Source organism: Populus trichocarpa, chromosome 5, assembly GCF_000002775.5.
Source record: "Populus trichocarpa isolate Nisqually-1 chromosome 5, P.trichocarpa_v4.1, whole genome shotgun sequence".
NCBI lineage: Eukaryota > Viridiplantae > Streptophyta > Magnoliopsida > Malpighiales > Salicaceae > Populus > Populus trichocarpa.
The window spans coordinates 4,409,935-4,426,134 of record NC_037289.2 but is presented as its reverse complement, the minus strand read 5'-3'; the positions used below and the strand labels follow the sequence as shown (position 1 = coordinate 4,426,134).

Below are 16,200 nucleotides of genomic sequence, written 5' to 3'. Positions count from 1 at the left end.
ATTGTCATCAATTGCTCGAAATCCTCTTGATGAAACAGCCTGGGTTTACTTTACAGTAGAGTTTGCTAACTTAGAACTGCAATTTTATTGGTCAATCTGATGTTTCTAGAATCTCATGTGATTTCAGACCTTTCCCTGTTGCACAGTTCCCTCGTGACAGCAATTACATGGAAATTGACAGATTTTTGGTTCACATCTGATGCTTTAAATTAATTTGTTAAAAACTTGATATCAGACTGTAAAGTTTTGAGGCCTGGATGGCACTAGCTACGCCTCTTGTAATTCTGGCCTACCCTATTTCAATGTACATCGAGTTAAGATTTTCCTTTTTCATAATTTTTTAGAATAAACTTTTCATTTTGGCAGTGGGAAAAATTTTGTTGCAAGAGTAGAATGATTATTAGTTGAGTGTACAAATAGCTTATGTCTCGTCTCTTAGAAAAGCAATTCTCCTGCAATTTCAGATCTTGATAACTCAAGTGGGTATTCAAACTCGTCTTTGACTGTCTATTAGAGAGCTTAGCCCATGATACTTTTCTTAATTACACAGGTTTGACACAAGTCACAGCTTTAAGTTAGTCCTTGTGCTTCACAGGAGTTAGTAGTTTGTTAACCAGTCAGGCATTCTATTTTTCTTGATGAACAAACTTCAGAGATGTGGCTTTTTCTTCTCATAATCCAACTCGGGTTTATTTTTTTAATTATGTAAGTCTTTTTTGTTTCTATACCTATGATTTTATTCGCTTTTGATTTGCAGACACAGATGGTTATTCCTCCTCCGGTTAGACTGCCTAGAGTTACTCAATTTCTGAAGCCCTATGTTCTGAAGATGCATTTCGCAAACAACTATGTTAGTGCCCAAGTGTTCCACTCTCCATCGGCCACAGTAGCATCTTCGGCAAGCTCACAGGAGAAGGGCCTGAGATCAACCATGGAAAATGCCTGAGATGTGCAGCTGCTGCCAAGATTGGCAAGATACTAGGAGAGCGCCTGCCGCTCAAGGATATACCTGCTGTTACTGTTTTCCTGAAGAGAAAATGAATATCATGGAAAGGTGAAAGCTGTAATTGAATCCTTAGGAGAAATCGGTGTCAAACTTGTATGAATTATGGATAAGACAGTGTTACTGGGTTTGGTTGTTGAACTGTAGTTCTAGGGATCACTGTCCTTGTCAGGAGGGATTACTTGGGAGAAAACAACGGAAAATGCATGGATGGCTTCTTTAATTGCTAAAGAACCAAGCTCCATCCATGCTTTCTTAACTAGTTATTTGCAGACGCAAATAAAAACCTGAAGGTAATTTTATTGATTAAATCTAAAGATGTCAATCTGGTAGCAATGCCATGGTGATGAATGGAAGTACTATTGCAAATGTGCACCGATTGGAAGGAAGTCTACGCACAGCTAGCAAAAATGAGGGGCAAAGCCACCCCGAGGTGAAAAGCCAGGGTGATTCTTCCATGACTTGGAAGGCAAACTCTAACAGCACCATGACTAAGATAGAAACAGTGAACCCAGCACTGTATTGAGAGCTTCACCATCTTTTCTTCTGTCGCGTCCAATTACGCTAGGAGAATGCTTATGCTATAAAAGAAGAAAAGGGGAACAAATACGATGCTCTGAAATACAAAGTTGGAGTTAATTCAAGTCGCTGGAGCAATTGGAGTTTGTTTTCCATTTATTTTGCAATTGATCTATCAGAAGATGCATTCCTCCATGGGGAGAAAGCGTATGCAGGTTGATTCTGTTGCTATACAGAGTAGTTCCTATCATGCAAAGTCTACCAAGTTATTGCTGCTGTGATATGGTGAATCACACAAACGTTACGAGACATGCTTGATTTGTTGTTTATGTTTTATCTTGAAAACCAATTTTGATCTTACGTGCTAGCTGTTCTCCCGTTTATGTTATAAGATGATCTCAACGCAATTCATATATTATTTAGAATTATAATTTATATTTAAATTAATTTATTAAAGAATTTAATAAATCACATATATATAAAAATTATTAGTAAGAAATTAAAATAAAATAATTAATCAAATATGACTTGATTGTAAATAAATTTTAAAAATTAAATACCATAATGTAATTAATATAGAAAATTACAATTCTAAACCTATAAACAATCAAGTAAAGATTTAATTGAAAAGTTTTCTAAAATTAGCCTAAAATAATATGTGATATTATTTAAGAGGTAAATTAATATTTTATAATTTATAAGGTTTTTAGAGTTTTCTATAAATAAAAAGCTATGATTCTTATTTTCTAAAATACGTAGAGTACAATAAAAATGCCTAAACCATAAAATAAAATAAAAAGCTAGCACTTAAAGGGATGAGATTTTTTACTAATAATTTGTGTGGATTACCGTTATAAATTGAATATTTAAACAACATATAGTTTGCAATAACACAGCCTTAAAGCAATTACTCAAAGCTGAAAAAAATATTTTATCTTTAAATAATTTTCGTATAAACTTTAAATAACCCTAGATCTATCAAATGGGGTACTTGGAACTCTAAAAAAAATTATTAAATCTGAAAACTCAATGACCCAACACTAGCTAAAAATTTCATAAAAGCATAATATTTATAATTTCTTATAAGAACACATCCTTTATAGAACTTAGCTTCTGCAGTGTCTTCTTGTTTTCTGGTCTTTGCCGCCTAATAATTTTATTCCGTAGATTTTTCAGGTGTGACTTTCAGCTTGTTCATTTTATAGTCCAAATCTAGTTGGTTACGTAGTTATTTTAATCCTTGTTTCATCACGAGTCCAATTTTTTTTTTTTAATATATATATATATAGACTTTTATGATGTATTTTTGTATATAAAAAAATAAAGAGGGATTAAAAAAACAATTCACAATAATTTGTTTATTGATGAACAATAGAGTGAAAAACAATATTTTCCCCATGACTTTCAGATTATTACTTAGTAATCCCTACATAACGGTGGGGTTATAATGTCATCAATCTCCTACGCATTCATCATTTACTTGTAAAAGCCTTTGCAGCCAACAAAAGAAGAACCTGTCCTCTGTAGTCCTTCTAGGTTCTCTTTATCTTCTCATATTCCAAAAATAACAGAATTTTTACGGGTAATTACGTGGTTGGTGAAATGATAGATGCCAAAAGATGAAAATATGCTTCCATTAAGATGTGTATATATGGTCAACATTCAGGACAGATGGATAGTGACAATCCCTTCAATCAGTCCTATTCTGGGGCTAAGGCTTTGGATTACAGCAGCTGGCTGGAGACATTTTCTCCATAAACCAAAAAAGCTTTCCAAGTCACCATCTTTCCTTCTCTTTCTTCAACCAGCAACAGAAACTTTTCTGCATCCCTTTTTCCTGCTGTAGAAACCCCATTTTGGTTGCCTTTTCAGGTTCTTTAAAAGCATCAGAAGCCAGTGAGTGTTCCAGAGGAATATAATTCAGCTGCGTTTTTTACCATCAGGTTCTTCAACACAATATCAGATCTTGCCAATATCGGGACCATTGATCAGTTTTTGAGAAAGTCTTCTGATAAGGTAACATGTAACATTTTGTTTCATGTTATGAACAATAGTTTTGTATGTAATCCAAAAGAGGCAGAAAATACGTTGGTAGGGCAGGATAGAATGGGATCACAGCTTTTCTTGCATTAGCATTCGTTCTTATGCCTGTGAAATCATAGTTTCGCTTCCATTTGAATATTTACATAACAATGTCTTTCCAATATCCATTGAGAAACTCCTCAGTGGGAGCTTCCTTCTCATCTGCACCCCCAGAAAAAATATCAGAAGATCCATCGACAAATAAAACTCCTCAGAGTACTGTCACGTGCGCCTACCATGCTTATGTTGCAGGTTATTGGCGTACTATCACAGTTTTTTGGTGCAAGAACCTTATGAATCACACCCTCAACCTCATTATCAATAATCTTGAAGGTGAAGTTTGTTACAGTTGCAAGATTGACCTTAAGCCTTGGCTTTTTTGGAGCAAAAAAGGGGGTAAGTCTTTTGAGCTTGAAGGGTGCCAAGTAGATATACATTGGGATTTCCGATCAGCTAAATTTTCCGGGAGTCCTGAGCCGGCTAGCGATTATTATGTTGCTATAGTTTCAGATGAAGAGGTTGTTTTATTGTTGGGAGATTACAAGAAAAAGGCTTATAAGAGAACGAAAGCAAGACCGGCTCTTGTTGAGGCTATCCTATATTTGAAGAAGGAAAATGTATTTCACAGGAAAACCTTCTCAACCAGAGCTAAATTCGACGAAAGGAAAAATGAGCATGATATTATTGTAGAGAGTTCAACAGGAGGATCAAGAGACCCTGAGATGTGGATTAGCATAGATGGAATCGTTGTGATTCATGTTATGAATTTACAGTGGAAATTCAGAGGGAACCAAACTGTGATGTTGAGCAGGCAACCAGTGCAAGTGTTCTGGGATGTCCATGATTGGCTGTTTAGTACCCCTGGCACTGGCCATGGCTTGTTCATATTCAAACCAGGGGTTCCAGAACCAGAAGATGACAAGGATGGCAGCAGTTATGGTGGGCTGAGTGATACTAGTGATGGGAGTATGTACTTTTCTACCAGGAGTATCTCAGCAACAGCAGAATTCTGCCTTTTCCTTTATGCCTGGAAGATTGAGTAAGGTTTGTAGTATTCTATGGAAATGGCTAAGTGCATCATACGCAGGCATTCTTATGGCTAGAACTTTCCCTGCCAGTAGAAATATAACCTGTAAAGTTAGTTATCGGTTATCTCCCTGGTCTGAGCCCTTCATGGATGTATATCAGATCCATTACATTTTCCATTTCCATTGTGGAAGCATAGTTGATAATGTCAACTGTAGTTTTGTCCAGTACAATTCTTTACATAGATCTTGAATTCATTTATTCCTCAAATTAATCTTTTACTTTACTGGAGTAACTTGTGCAATAGACGCAATTCCAGATCCATGGGTTCATAGCTCTAACCAGGCAACATTTTTCAGGGAATCAACAGGTCTCATGATCTGTGCAGCAACTTTTCATATTTCCATTAGTTCATTCAAAGCCTCCAGTAATAAAAGAAGTTATCGCCAACGAGCTTGTAGGTCAACCAGCTTCCATTTCCCCCTTCCCCCTAGAGATATCAGGTTTGAGCCTGTCACTTGTCAACCCAAAAATATTAAAAATTATTCAATAAGCTACATCACTCAGGATATTGCTTCCCCTTCAGTTATAGTTAATATAAAGCATTCAAGATAGAAATCACATAAAAATCTGAAGCGTTCCTTTGGAGGGTATTATTAAACACTAAAGAGAATAAGAGCATCTGAGTGCTTGTTTCAAGACCACGCCAATCATCCTCGAACACAGATGGGTTTTGTTGCAGGGTTTGGTGCTCAACACAGATATCTGAATATCCCACTGCAAACGGACAGTCCTTCTTGTACATAAATATATCAGGATCAGAGGGTAAATGGCTTGGCATTTGGCAAAGTCAAGTAAACAGATCATCTATTTAGGCAATTCACACAACTTTTAACTTAAGCAGGAACAATCATAAGCATCAATATACCGAGGAGCTTGAGTATTTTTGTTGAACATATGCTGTCTTTAAAATTCACCTGCACTTGTAGTATGGACATTCATGCAGACGCAAGCTAAACTTTTAATCAATGCCATTATGCAATCCAGTCAAATCCATGTTGTTCTTGCAAAGAACCAGAAAAGAGATTATCAATAGGATTGAAATTCTTCGATTTATTTCATTTGGTTGGAGGTGGATTTTTATAGGCTCACCTTCGAACTTTTGTTAAATGTTATTGCATTAGTCAATAATGAGGTTGCGGATCCCAATATCCTGGGAAATTAAGGAGGATGGGCATGATGAGCAGCAGAAATGCGAAGCTGTGTTAGAGCTTGCTTCAGATAGAAATTAAGGCCAGCAGCGATGGAAATCGAAACAAGATTCAGACACATCTTTGAGGTCTGTCCCTCACCAACCCTATAATGCAGACACAGGCGCAGGCTAGCCAAAATGTACTGAGCTTGCTTCAGATGGTTAAGAATTTAAGCAGCTAGAACCATTCATTTTCCACTCTCATGATGCCCCGTCCTAATCTTTCTTTAGACAAATAAACGAGCATCAGATATGGTCAAGAAAGCTCTCTTCTTCCTTTATGAACCGACAAAGCAATGACATTTTTGAGAAAACCTGATAATGGTAGTATTCAAGCGTGATGTAGTTTATTTATTTATATATGAGCTTCATAATTTAAACCTTCTATTTGCATATAATTCTTAGTTTGATACATGCTCTATTATCTTGTTTTATGTTTTTTGTATTTATATTTTTAAATATAATATAGAAGTGGAGTTATTTTGACCTTTTCAATAAGTAAAGATTTATCTAGTCAAATTATTTGTAAAAGGTTTTATTTGATCAAAGTTTAAACATTTAGGGACTGGAAAAAATATTTTTATTAGTTTATTTGATATTGAAAGGGGGAAATTGACATAATAAAAACCTTGAGAGAAACATCTGAATTCATCCCAAACCTTAGGGAGATAAATTGAAATTAACTCAAATTTAAATGGCTGGGATTACATTCATCCGTCCATTGACTTCGGGTTAAGCCCACAGCCACTCAACTCGGCACCTCTTGGGCGTTTTCTTCACCCTTGATCTTGTTGTCAAGAGCTTGCAAACAAACAGTGTAAGTTGTTATCATTTGCTTTGTCTTCGAATCCCACTATTCTTTTTTCCATTCTTACATCTTCCTTTGATTTGTTAGTTTCAATGTTGTTTCTTTTCTGTTCATGGAAATGTCTGGTTTCTTTCGAGTCTTTAGGAATTCTTATCAGTTTCCGACCATTTTGTTGGATTCTTTCACAAAACACGGTTGTGGCTCTCTTAATAGTTTGCTTAGCTGATTGATGTTCAGCAGAACGCAAGAAAATGCAATGTAAAAATTGGTGGTGATCCATTGACACAAATTCTTGCCATGAACAACTAATTTTGAGTATTGCGATAAGAAACTTGCATGTACTTGTGAAAATTGCATGATTGAGAGGCTTCTTGAAGGATCAGTTTCATCATGGTTTTATAACTACAATTTTATTCTGTCAGTCATTGATTTTTTTGGTAGTCAGGTTGTTGCCAATGGCTGCTGAAAGAAAGAGATTATTCATTACGAATGGAAGCTTGTTGCAAGAGAAGTTAATCTCCTCGAGTAATGGTAGATATTATCCCTTCCATAACTTCTCAATTGAAGAGCTTGAGAAAGCAACAAACAACTACGCTCCTCATTGCTTTCTTAGCTATAATCTCCTTGGTACATGGTACAAAGGTTCTCTTGATGGCCGAGTTCTCTCTATTTGCATACCTCGCTATCCAAATGTTCAGGCATCGCGTAATCAGATTATTAATGAGATTGTGAATGATGTTGCAATAGCAGCTCAGTTGAGTAGGCAGAGAAATTTTTTGAGGCTTATAGGATGTTGTCTTGAGACCCCAGTTCCGCTTTTAGTTTATGAATCTGTCAAACGAGGAAATGTCTCCGAGCAGATTCATGTCACTGGAGAGTTTCACTCTCAGCCTATGACATGGAAATGCAGGTTAAAGATTGCAAGGGAAATCGCTCATGCAGTGTCTTATCTTCATACGGCATTCTCAAGACCTATCGTTCATAGAGGTATAAATCCCTTAAATATTTTCCTGGATGATTATAATGTTGCCAAATTGTCAAATTTCTCGCAATCCTTGTACATCTGTGAAGATGAAATAATCAAGACTGACAGAATCATAGGGACGCTAGGATATCTGCCCCCTGAGTATTTAGAACATGGTGAAATAACAGAGAAATTCGATGTGTACAGCTTTGGTACTCTACTACTTGAGCTTCTAACAGGGCGTCGGCCCTACAATCTTATTGCTAGAAGAGCAGGCTATTTTCGTTTTTGGATGAATAGAATGGAAGGTCATTTTGCAGGGAATTGCCTCAAATATCATGTTAAATGCCATAGCATTAATGAGGTAGTGGACTATAGAATTCTTGCAGGAGGAGGGATTAATGAGCAACAACAATGGCAAGCTGCAGTGGAGCTTGCTCTCAAATGCCTGGAGACAAGTAAAGATAAGAGACCGGCTATGGAAGAAGTTACAAAAATACTTTGGCAAATTGAAAGGTTTGTCTCTTCACAACCTTCTCCATTGAAATTCTCATATTTGTAACTTGCGAGTTCTGAATCTCTTAGTTATTCTCTTTGCAAACCATCAAATGTTGTCTGTGTTCTCATATCCTGATTTTTCCACAAGGAACTGGGTTTTTTTGGAATTTTTCCATTTGCATAAGATACTGATGCTTGCCACTCTTTGTTCCTTGGTTTGGATAATTCTTCAGTTGTCTTTAACTTGTTTGCTCCTCAGGTCCCTGGCAACATTCCCAGAAAGACATAGCTCAGTCTATGACGATGGAAGGATATTTATGGAGGAAATGATTGCTTCTTATGAGGGCAGGTGCCATGTTCTCCAAAGTTTCTCTGGCGAAGAGCTAAAAAAGATGACAAACAATTATCATCCTGATTACATTTTCTGCTGTAGCAACATTGGCATATGGTACAAAGGTAATACAGAAAATGGAAATATATCCATGTACAAGATTAGTAATGTGAATTGGTGTGAGCATGTCAAGAATGAATTCAAGTTTGCTGCAGAGTTGAGTTCTCATAAGAATGTCTTGAAACTCTTAGGATACTGCCTTGAGACCTCAATTCCAACTCTAGTTTATGAATCCACGGGGAATGGAACACTTTTTGATGAAATTCACTTCCATCCTGCACCTTTTTCTTTTCACATTAGGTTAGTAATAGCAAGACAGATAGCTGATCTAGTTGCATATCTCCACACGGAACTCTCTATACCCATTATCAGCAAGAACATAAAATCTGCAAATATTTTCCTGGATAAACATCATATTCCCAAGCTTTCCAATTTTTCACAATCTGTTCAAATCATTGACGGTGAAGCATTCCCAACAAATCAAATTGAGGGGACCAAGGGATATATGTCCCCTGAGTATATAACTGAAGGTATAGTCACTCAGGAATTTGATGTATACAACTTCGGTGTGCTTCTGTTTGAGCTTTTGATAGGATTGAGACTCTTTGATCTATTTCATTTGGTTGATAAGGAAGGTGGATTATTATTGGATCACCTTCAAAATTTTGTTAAATGGCATAGCATTAATGAGGTTGTGGATCCCAAGATTCCAAAAAACGAAGAAGGGCACGATGAGCAGCAGAAGTGGGAGGTTGTGTTAGAGCTGGCATTCAGATGCATGGTGACTGCAAAGGAGGAAAGGCCAAAGATGGTAGAAGTTGCAACTGAACTCAACAAACTTTAGAGGTATATTTCTCAGTCTCCTTGAGTTAACAATGGTTTATGATAATTGTATATCATTGAAACCAGAAAATTCGTTTTCCACACTCATATCTCACAATCTAACCCTATGGTTTATCATAGTCGTTTGCTTCATGACACACATCAGGGGGTTTGATTGTATATGGATATAACATGCATACATCCACATCCACATACAGAAGCACATATACTCATCTTAAAATCCTAAGGCCTTGTAATTCTGTCTATCCAATGAGTCATATTATATATTTGGTGCGTAGGTCATTCAATTCAGTACTGTCACAGCAAGAGAGACATTAGCCTCAGAGTGCGGAAAGCTGTAAATGGAGGAGTTGATTGCTTCCTACTATAAGGGGCATGATTATCCAGGGCTTATCTGCAGAAGAGGATGGTGACAAACAGTTATGATCCTTACAGTTTCTGTTGAAGCAACATTGGCATGTGGTACAAAGTTAATATGGGAAACACAATCGTTACTCTGTGCAAGATTAATAGTAATAATTGGAGTAAGCATGTCAGGAATGAATGTAAGATTGCTGGCAAGTTGGTTGCTCAAACAGTTTCTTGAAGCTCTTAGAATGCTGGCTTGAAATTAATTTCCAGCTCTGCTATATGAATATGCCGAGAATGGAACATTCTCTCAACAGAATCACTTCCTTTCAGTAACTTTGCCTCTGTATAGAAGGCCGAAGAATGTGAAGCAGGTAGCAGATGAACTTGAGAATCTCAACGCTACATCTCTGGACCTCAAAAATTATATTTGAAGGTGAGACAGTTACGTTTGAAATGCAAAAGCGTTTAGAGCTTGCATAAAAATGAATGGAGACAACAGAGGAAAAGGTCAACCATGGTTGAAGTCGCAGAACTTCAAGCAATCTTTAACATTGATTCAAACTAAATTAAAAGCCACTTAAAAACTGGTCAGGCATAAATGTTTGGGAGAATTATAGGTCATCTCCTATATCTCACAAAGCATTGCTAGCTTAGCTAACTTTCAAAATGAATCTCCTTTTCCACGCTCTCATGCTATTTTCCTACCCCAGTCTCTCTGAGAGGGCTAGAAAAAGGGAGCGCCTTAACCCCCGGCCAATAAAAGCTGTATTTATAAACAAGAGCTACGGTCTATTAAACCAAGAGGATTGTGAATTTGGGGCTATTTGCGGGAGGTGTGGTAGTTACAAAGACAGGGCAGGGACTCCCATCCTGTGCTCTTTTTAGAGGCCTTTTTTGTCTCTGCTTTCTGGGTTTTTTTTCTCTTTTGGCAGGCCTAGAAGCTAGGTAAGATAACTTTGCAAGCCTTTCAGCTGATTAGGCAAATCTCGAAGTGAGCATTGATTAAATTGACATGAGATGGCAAAACTCTCCAACTGGACTAGTCCTGACAATATAACTTCTCACCAAGATTCTTAAAATCCTGGCCGGAACGTTGACGTACCCACCATTGCACTTACAAGATCCCTAGTTTATACATGAAGTTCCCAACTCGATCTCATTTCTACTTCGGACTTAGCTTGCACAGCACAAGCCTCTCAGCTTTTATGTAATCCAACAATGGTGGGTGATCATTTTTTCACTATGATCAGAATGAATTGACAGATAAATCATTGGACGATTTTATTTATCCAATCAACTGTTCATGTGGTTCTTTTAGTAACAGTGAGTTCATAATATGAAATCTCACAGTAGCTCTTCTTTTTCCAAGAAACAGAATGCCAAAACCAACAAAGCAATATTTACCATATTTAACTGAGTAAATTATTACTCCAATACTAAAGCAATATACTCCAACTCATGATGCCGTAAACTAAATCAAGAGGAAGGGCGGGTAGAAAGTTTGGGCCATTAATTCATATTGCTGGGAGAGGCCTCCGAACAAAAGGGTTTGCACTGTCATTAAGCTAGTAATTGTGCTGCAGCGCTTGGGGTTTCCGAGATGCCATTTGCACACCGTGACCTACAGAAAATCAACCAACCCCCAGCAAATCTAAAAGGAAAAAAAAAAACATATCTACAAACGCCATTCCAGTTTCTTGAAACCAAGACCAAAACAAAACATCCTAATATCCTGGACTACCATTCATTAGCAATCAACAAAAGTATCCATGTCAATTGATGCCCTACGAATGACCAAGTGCCTTGTCAATTTCTTCCACATGATCTCGAAGCATGTTCCACTGAGAATGAACAAAATTATGTTAAAATGACTAAATTGCTTCCAAATCCATAAACCATTAGAAAGATGCCAAAGACAGCATTAAGTTTGAGAGATGTACCTGCTCCCGCGATAATGTAATACCTGGAATTAAACACATGTCCATAGTTGTCAGGAACATTAGAAGGTGTAAAAGTAGAAAAGATAACAAGGAAGAGGAGGGATCCATTTTCCCATTCCCCAACCTAGGAGCTTAAAAGCTCAGACATCCACACCAAATTCTACTCTTTAACTCTCAGGCTTGTAGAACAAGACCAATCTATACATGCAAAACAAGTGATGCACTGTTTACAAACGGCTAAAGATCTTCAGGGGAGAAGTTACAACAGGAAAAATGCACATATACCAGCATAAAAAATGTCCTACTCGTCATAACAAATTAGCCAAGCAACATCATTCAGAAACCTAGAGCTCCATTATTCAATATGCATATCGGTCATTTTAAGGCTCCTGAAAGATTAAAAGGCTTGCAAGAAAATCAACATGGAGATTATAAACAACATAAATGAAAGCAAAAGAGAAAGCTCTGATTAATATCACTAATTGTAAAAGATTTCAAGATCTCTTATTTACTGAAAAGAGGGAGAAAGGGATCCATATGGCTTTCACTATTTAATCACTCAGTGGATATAGCAAGGAAGTGAGTTTATTTTCTATATTCTGAAGGAGAAATTTGGTGAAGTTCACCACTGGCATCAATGAGTTAGTAAAAAACATCGGTTGTAGCTTTAGTCCCACAAATTGTTGTTTCTTTATCTCCAATTCTAACTAAAAAAAAAAAACCCCAACATGTGTTGACTAGAAGGACTCAATTCAGGTGTGCAATCAGAAGATTGCAATAACAAATTTCTTTTTAATCGATTGCCTGAGCAATGCTGGAAGAAACAAAATTGTTCCATTTGAAACTATTGGTTGAGGCATGTATATGTGTTCACCTATTTGGTTTCCCGGACAATCATCATGTGGCTCATCTCTGAAGAGAACGGAAAAAAAGGTTCCTATACATGCCCATGTCCTATCACAAAAAAAAATATAAAAAAATGCTTTTCCTTGATACTAGAGAGAAAAATGCCAATGGGCAATTTGCTGACTAGCTTTGTACAACTCGAAAAACAATGGGAATTGCCATCCTTAAATCAAACTAGTGATCTAAGTCAAGAGGCCTCCTGTCTAGCCAGGTTACAGCCCACGACCCAAAGTAGCAGCTAGCAAGCTTATTAACGCTTAACCTTGCATAAGCCAAAAAGATCACCTATTCAACCTAAAGGCAACTCACAAACTTTCTCAAAGCAAGTCCAAAGAAATTTGTTAACTTGTCAAGGCCTTCTCCTGAAAAAGTTCACCCAAGTCTAAGCATCCAGCTCAATATTTAAATCACCTGACATGTTCCATTCCATGCAACATTTGCAGCTCTGTACAGGCATACACTGATGCCCATAAGATTCTTGTCCAGAATCAACACAGAAACAAGCAAATGCTGTATTCAGCCTCTTTCTTACAGAAGTACAGTGATGTACCAAGTTTTCCCCCTGTTTTGATAATTATCAATTACAAAACCTCACCCCAAGTAACATCCCAAGCAAAAATGAACACTCTAGAATGAAATTTGGTCTTCCAAACGGCTCTCCAAGAGAAGCCACTCTTCCTCCCATTACGATGAACCTTCTGAAAAGGTAGAGCATGAAGAGAATTCACATCAAAATTACCGGTATTCAATGATCCCTTACTCATCTGTGATCATGTGAATATCTATCCATCTCAGCCTCGACTAATGAAAAGCCTCAAGTTCTCAACCGTGCATGTTTCTAAGAGACAATATTCCAAGAAATATCGTCATTGTTGTATGTAAACAAGAACTTCGAGCACAATCTTTATCCCCAGCCTCAGCCATCTAAAAGGTTTGGGAACAAGACTTGAGACAGGAATTTTGACACTGATATCATGCTTGAAAGGTGCAGAATCCATTTTAGCTCCTTCAAAATCATAAAAGGAAAAAAATATTCCTCCCAGCCTCTTCAAACTAAATGCCATCTTTATGTTTTCCTAGATATACAGGAGTGGCTACACTATTGAATCCAATCATTTCCACCTTAAACACAATAGCACATCACATCCAATTCTACAGAAATTCATAGATTTTCTTTATCAAACTGATCCATACATTAGTAAAGACAGGTAAAGAGCAAACAAACACCTTCTCTCAATTTCCAGTCTTCTTGTCCATGAACTAAACAATGATACTTCAAAAACCAAATGAAACTACCCTAGTTACTTTTCCTCGACTTCGTTGACAGTAGTATTTTACTTCAAAACCTAGATATACCGCACCCTAAAATTACACTTTATGATAATCCCCAACTTCACAAACCCTAATAAGTTTTCTCCTTTTCTTTCACAAGTAGAACCCAGCAAAAAAAAAAAAGCATATACACAGACATCTAATCTTAAAACCCTATAACAAAAGAACTCACCCCAAAGAAACACCACAAACAAACACAAACAAAATATACAAAAAGAGGAGGTGAAAAAATTAAACCTTTTTTGCCAGGGAGAAGATTGCCATCTTTGGGATAAAACTCACGGATATCAACATTGATCTTTCCTCTCTAGTTCCTCACTGTCACTCTCCTATTCCTCCCTATCTGCACAAAACAAAAGGAACCCGTCATTATTTTCAAAGCCCTAAACACGTAACACAAATATACCAAAAGGGTAGAGACCTACTTCACAAACAACGATGTCATCAGAATTATCAGAGGAGTTGTCAGGCTTGGCAGATTTCTTAGCCGGCGGTTGTTGTTGAGCAAGGTTGTCATCAGCCCCGCCCTCTCCCTCCTCCCTTGCCGCTGCTGCTCTCTTTCCTCCTCTTCCTGACATTTCTCTGATTTCACACACTCTCTCTGTCTTTCTTACAGAGCAGCAAAGAATACTCTACTTCTGATGTCTCTTCACTCTTGGCCTTCTTTGAAAGGGGTAGGGTTGGTCTTTGAATGGCGCGTGGAGTTTGAAATAGTGAATTATTTTGGGCTTCTGGCTCTCATAGCCCACATTTAACCTACAAGATTTTGTTTCCATTAATGTATTGTAGAGATGATGATCTTCTTCTTCTTCTTCTTCTTCTGTTCTTGGGATCATTAGCAAGTCCACACCTGTATGGTATGATATTTGAACTTTGACGACTGATACAAGTTTAACAAATACAAGAAATTTGACGCAAACTAAAGAAAATAAAGAAATGCAGCCATACCCCCTTATCCAAACTAATAATTAAATTGAATTCATAAAAGACTCGAATCTACTTTATTGAAGGAAACTAGCAAATACGTAAAGACTTTGCTCACTCGTATACTCTTTATGCATGCGAGATAATATATATTGCTTTGATTGAGTCTGCAATATTCATCATATATGTTTTGTAATATCTCATTTTACTCACTACTCTCTTAAGCTAGTTGTTTAATCACGGGAATAGAAAATCTTATTTACGACATATAATATTAATAATATATTTTTTATTTTTTTAAAATTTATTTTTGAATTTAACGTATTAAAATAATTAAAAAATATTTTTTAATAAAAATATTTTTTTAATAAAATCAGGTTGGCCCTTAACCCCACACTATGTGTTCCACTTTATCTAACTAACTAGTTTAATAATTAATATGTTCGAATATGTTTCCTTAACTATAGGGTAAATATCTCAATTTGTATTATATCTTATAGATTGTTTCTGATATGTTTTAAATGTGTGTCCTTCAATCTTTAACATGTCTTCTACTTTTAATACGGGTTGTTAATATATTTTATAATTAAAAATTGGAATAATTACAAAAACTCTTTTATAGTTTGATTTGAATTTTATTTTTTCTTTGTAATTTTATAAATTATAATTTCTATCATGTAGTTTATATATTCAATAATAATTTACATTCTTGCATTTTATTTGATTATTCTTTTTTTGGTAATACAAATGGAGGCTTTGTGAGCTATCATTCCATGCCGAGAGCAACTTGGATATAATACTTTTTTAAAATGTGTTTTTCACAAGATAAGGTTCGAACTTGAGATCTCGCTAAAGTATTTAAGCAGCGTCCACTCTATTTATAGGACTAGCTTGCTTTCCAGTAGACCAAACCCATTTAGGTTTTTTGTTTGATCCAAGATATAAAATGTAATTTTAAAAAATATAAAAGGAAAGTAAAATTTATATGAGGATTTTTATAATTATCCCTTAAATATTCAACACAAAGCAGCTATTTTATCATACAAAACACTAAAAGAAGCAGAGAAATATATTTCTTCACACAAGGTTGACTCACACTCATTGCAGCTATCAAATCATTACGCCTATGAGTTTTTTTTTTTTCCCGTCCCCTTTTTTCTCCTTTTAATTTTGCCCTTTTAAGGGTGTATATGAAGGCTAATTTTGCTAAAATTGTTAAGAAATGATGTGATTAAAAGACATATAACTAAAATAAAACACACTGAGAAGATAGGTGATATTTTTGAATTTTTGTGAAATATCCAACTTAGTCTTTATTCTTTACTAATTATAACAATTGGATCCCTCTTTTTTTCCCTAAG

General features: G+C 36.2%; 2 protein-coding genes and 2 pseudogenes across 6 annotated transcripts; 3 read left to right on the top strand and 1 right to left on the bottom strand.

Moving 5' to 3' along the window:
* The first annotated feature begins 229 nt into the window (after positions 1-229).
* On the top strand, positions 230-1,981 carry LOC112327655 (uncharacterized; annotated as a pseudogene).
* Positions 1,982-3,004: 1,023 nt separating this feature from the next.
* Positions 3,005-4,934, top strand: LOC7479159 (uncharacterized). The gene has a single exon (XM_024601445.2). The coding sequence runs from the start codon at positions 3,715-3,717 to the stop codon at positions 4,645-4,647; it is 933 nt and encodes a 310-aa protein (XP_024457213.2). The 5' UTR covers positions 3,005-3,714; the 3' UTR covers positions 4,648-4,934.
* A 1,602-nt stretch (positions 4,935-6,536) lies between these two features.
* Positions 6,537-10,066, top strand: LOC7466871 (non-functional pseudokinase ZED1). 5 transcript variants are annotated; one of them, XM_024601767.2, is made up of 4 exons: positions 6,537-6,699; positions 7,132-8,170; positions 8,412-9,389; positions 9,665-10,066. In XM_024601767.2, exons 2-3 carry the CDS (start codon positions 7,146-7,148, stop codon positions 9,385-9,387), a joined length of 2,001 nt encoding a protein of 666 aa, XP_024457535.2. In that variant the 5' UTR covers positions 6,537-6,699; positions 7,132-7,145; the 3' UTR covers positions 9,388-9,389; positions 9,665-10,066. The 5 variants fall into 5 exon arrangements, with proteins under 5 accessions (XP_024457535.2, XP_024457537.2, XP_052308956.1 ...); XM_024601769.2 differs by having other exon boundaries at positions 6,575-6,699; positions 7,113-8,170; XM_052452996.1 differs by having other exon boundaries at positions 6,589-7,677; positions 8,044-8,170.
* A 927-nt stretch (positions 10,067-10,993) lies between these two features.
* Positions 10,994-15,032, bottom strand: LOC18099046 (RNA polymerase II transcriptional coactivator KIWI-like; annotated as a pseudogene).
* Positions 15,033-16,200: the final 1,168 nt, after the last annotated feature.

Coding starts and splice junctions, on each gene's coding strand:
- LOC7479159 (XM_024601445.2), top strand. CDS start 3,715: ATGTCTTTCCAATATCCATTGAGAAACTCCTCAGTGGGAGCTTCCTTC.
- LOC7466871 (XM_024601767.2), top strand. CDS start 7,146: ATGGCTGCTGAAAGAAAGAGATTATTCATTACGAATGGAAGCTTGTTG. Junction 8,171..8,411: donor ATACTTTGGCAAATTGAAAG/GTTTGTCTCTTC, acceptor TTTGCTCCTCAG/GTCCCTGGCAACATTCCCAG.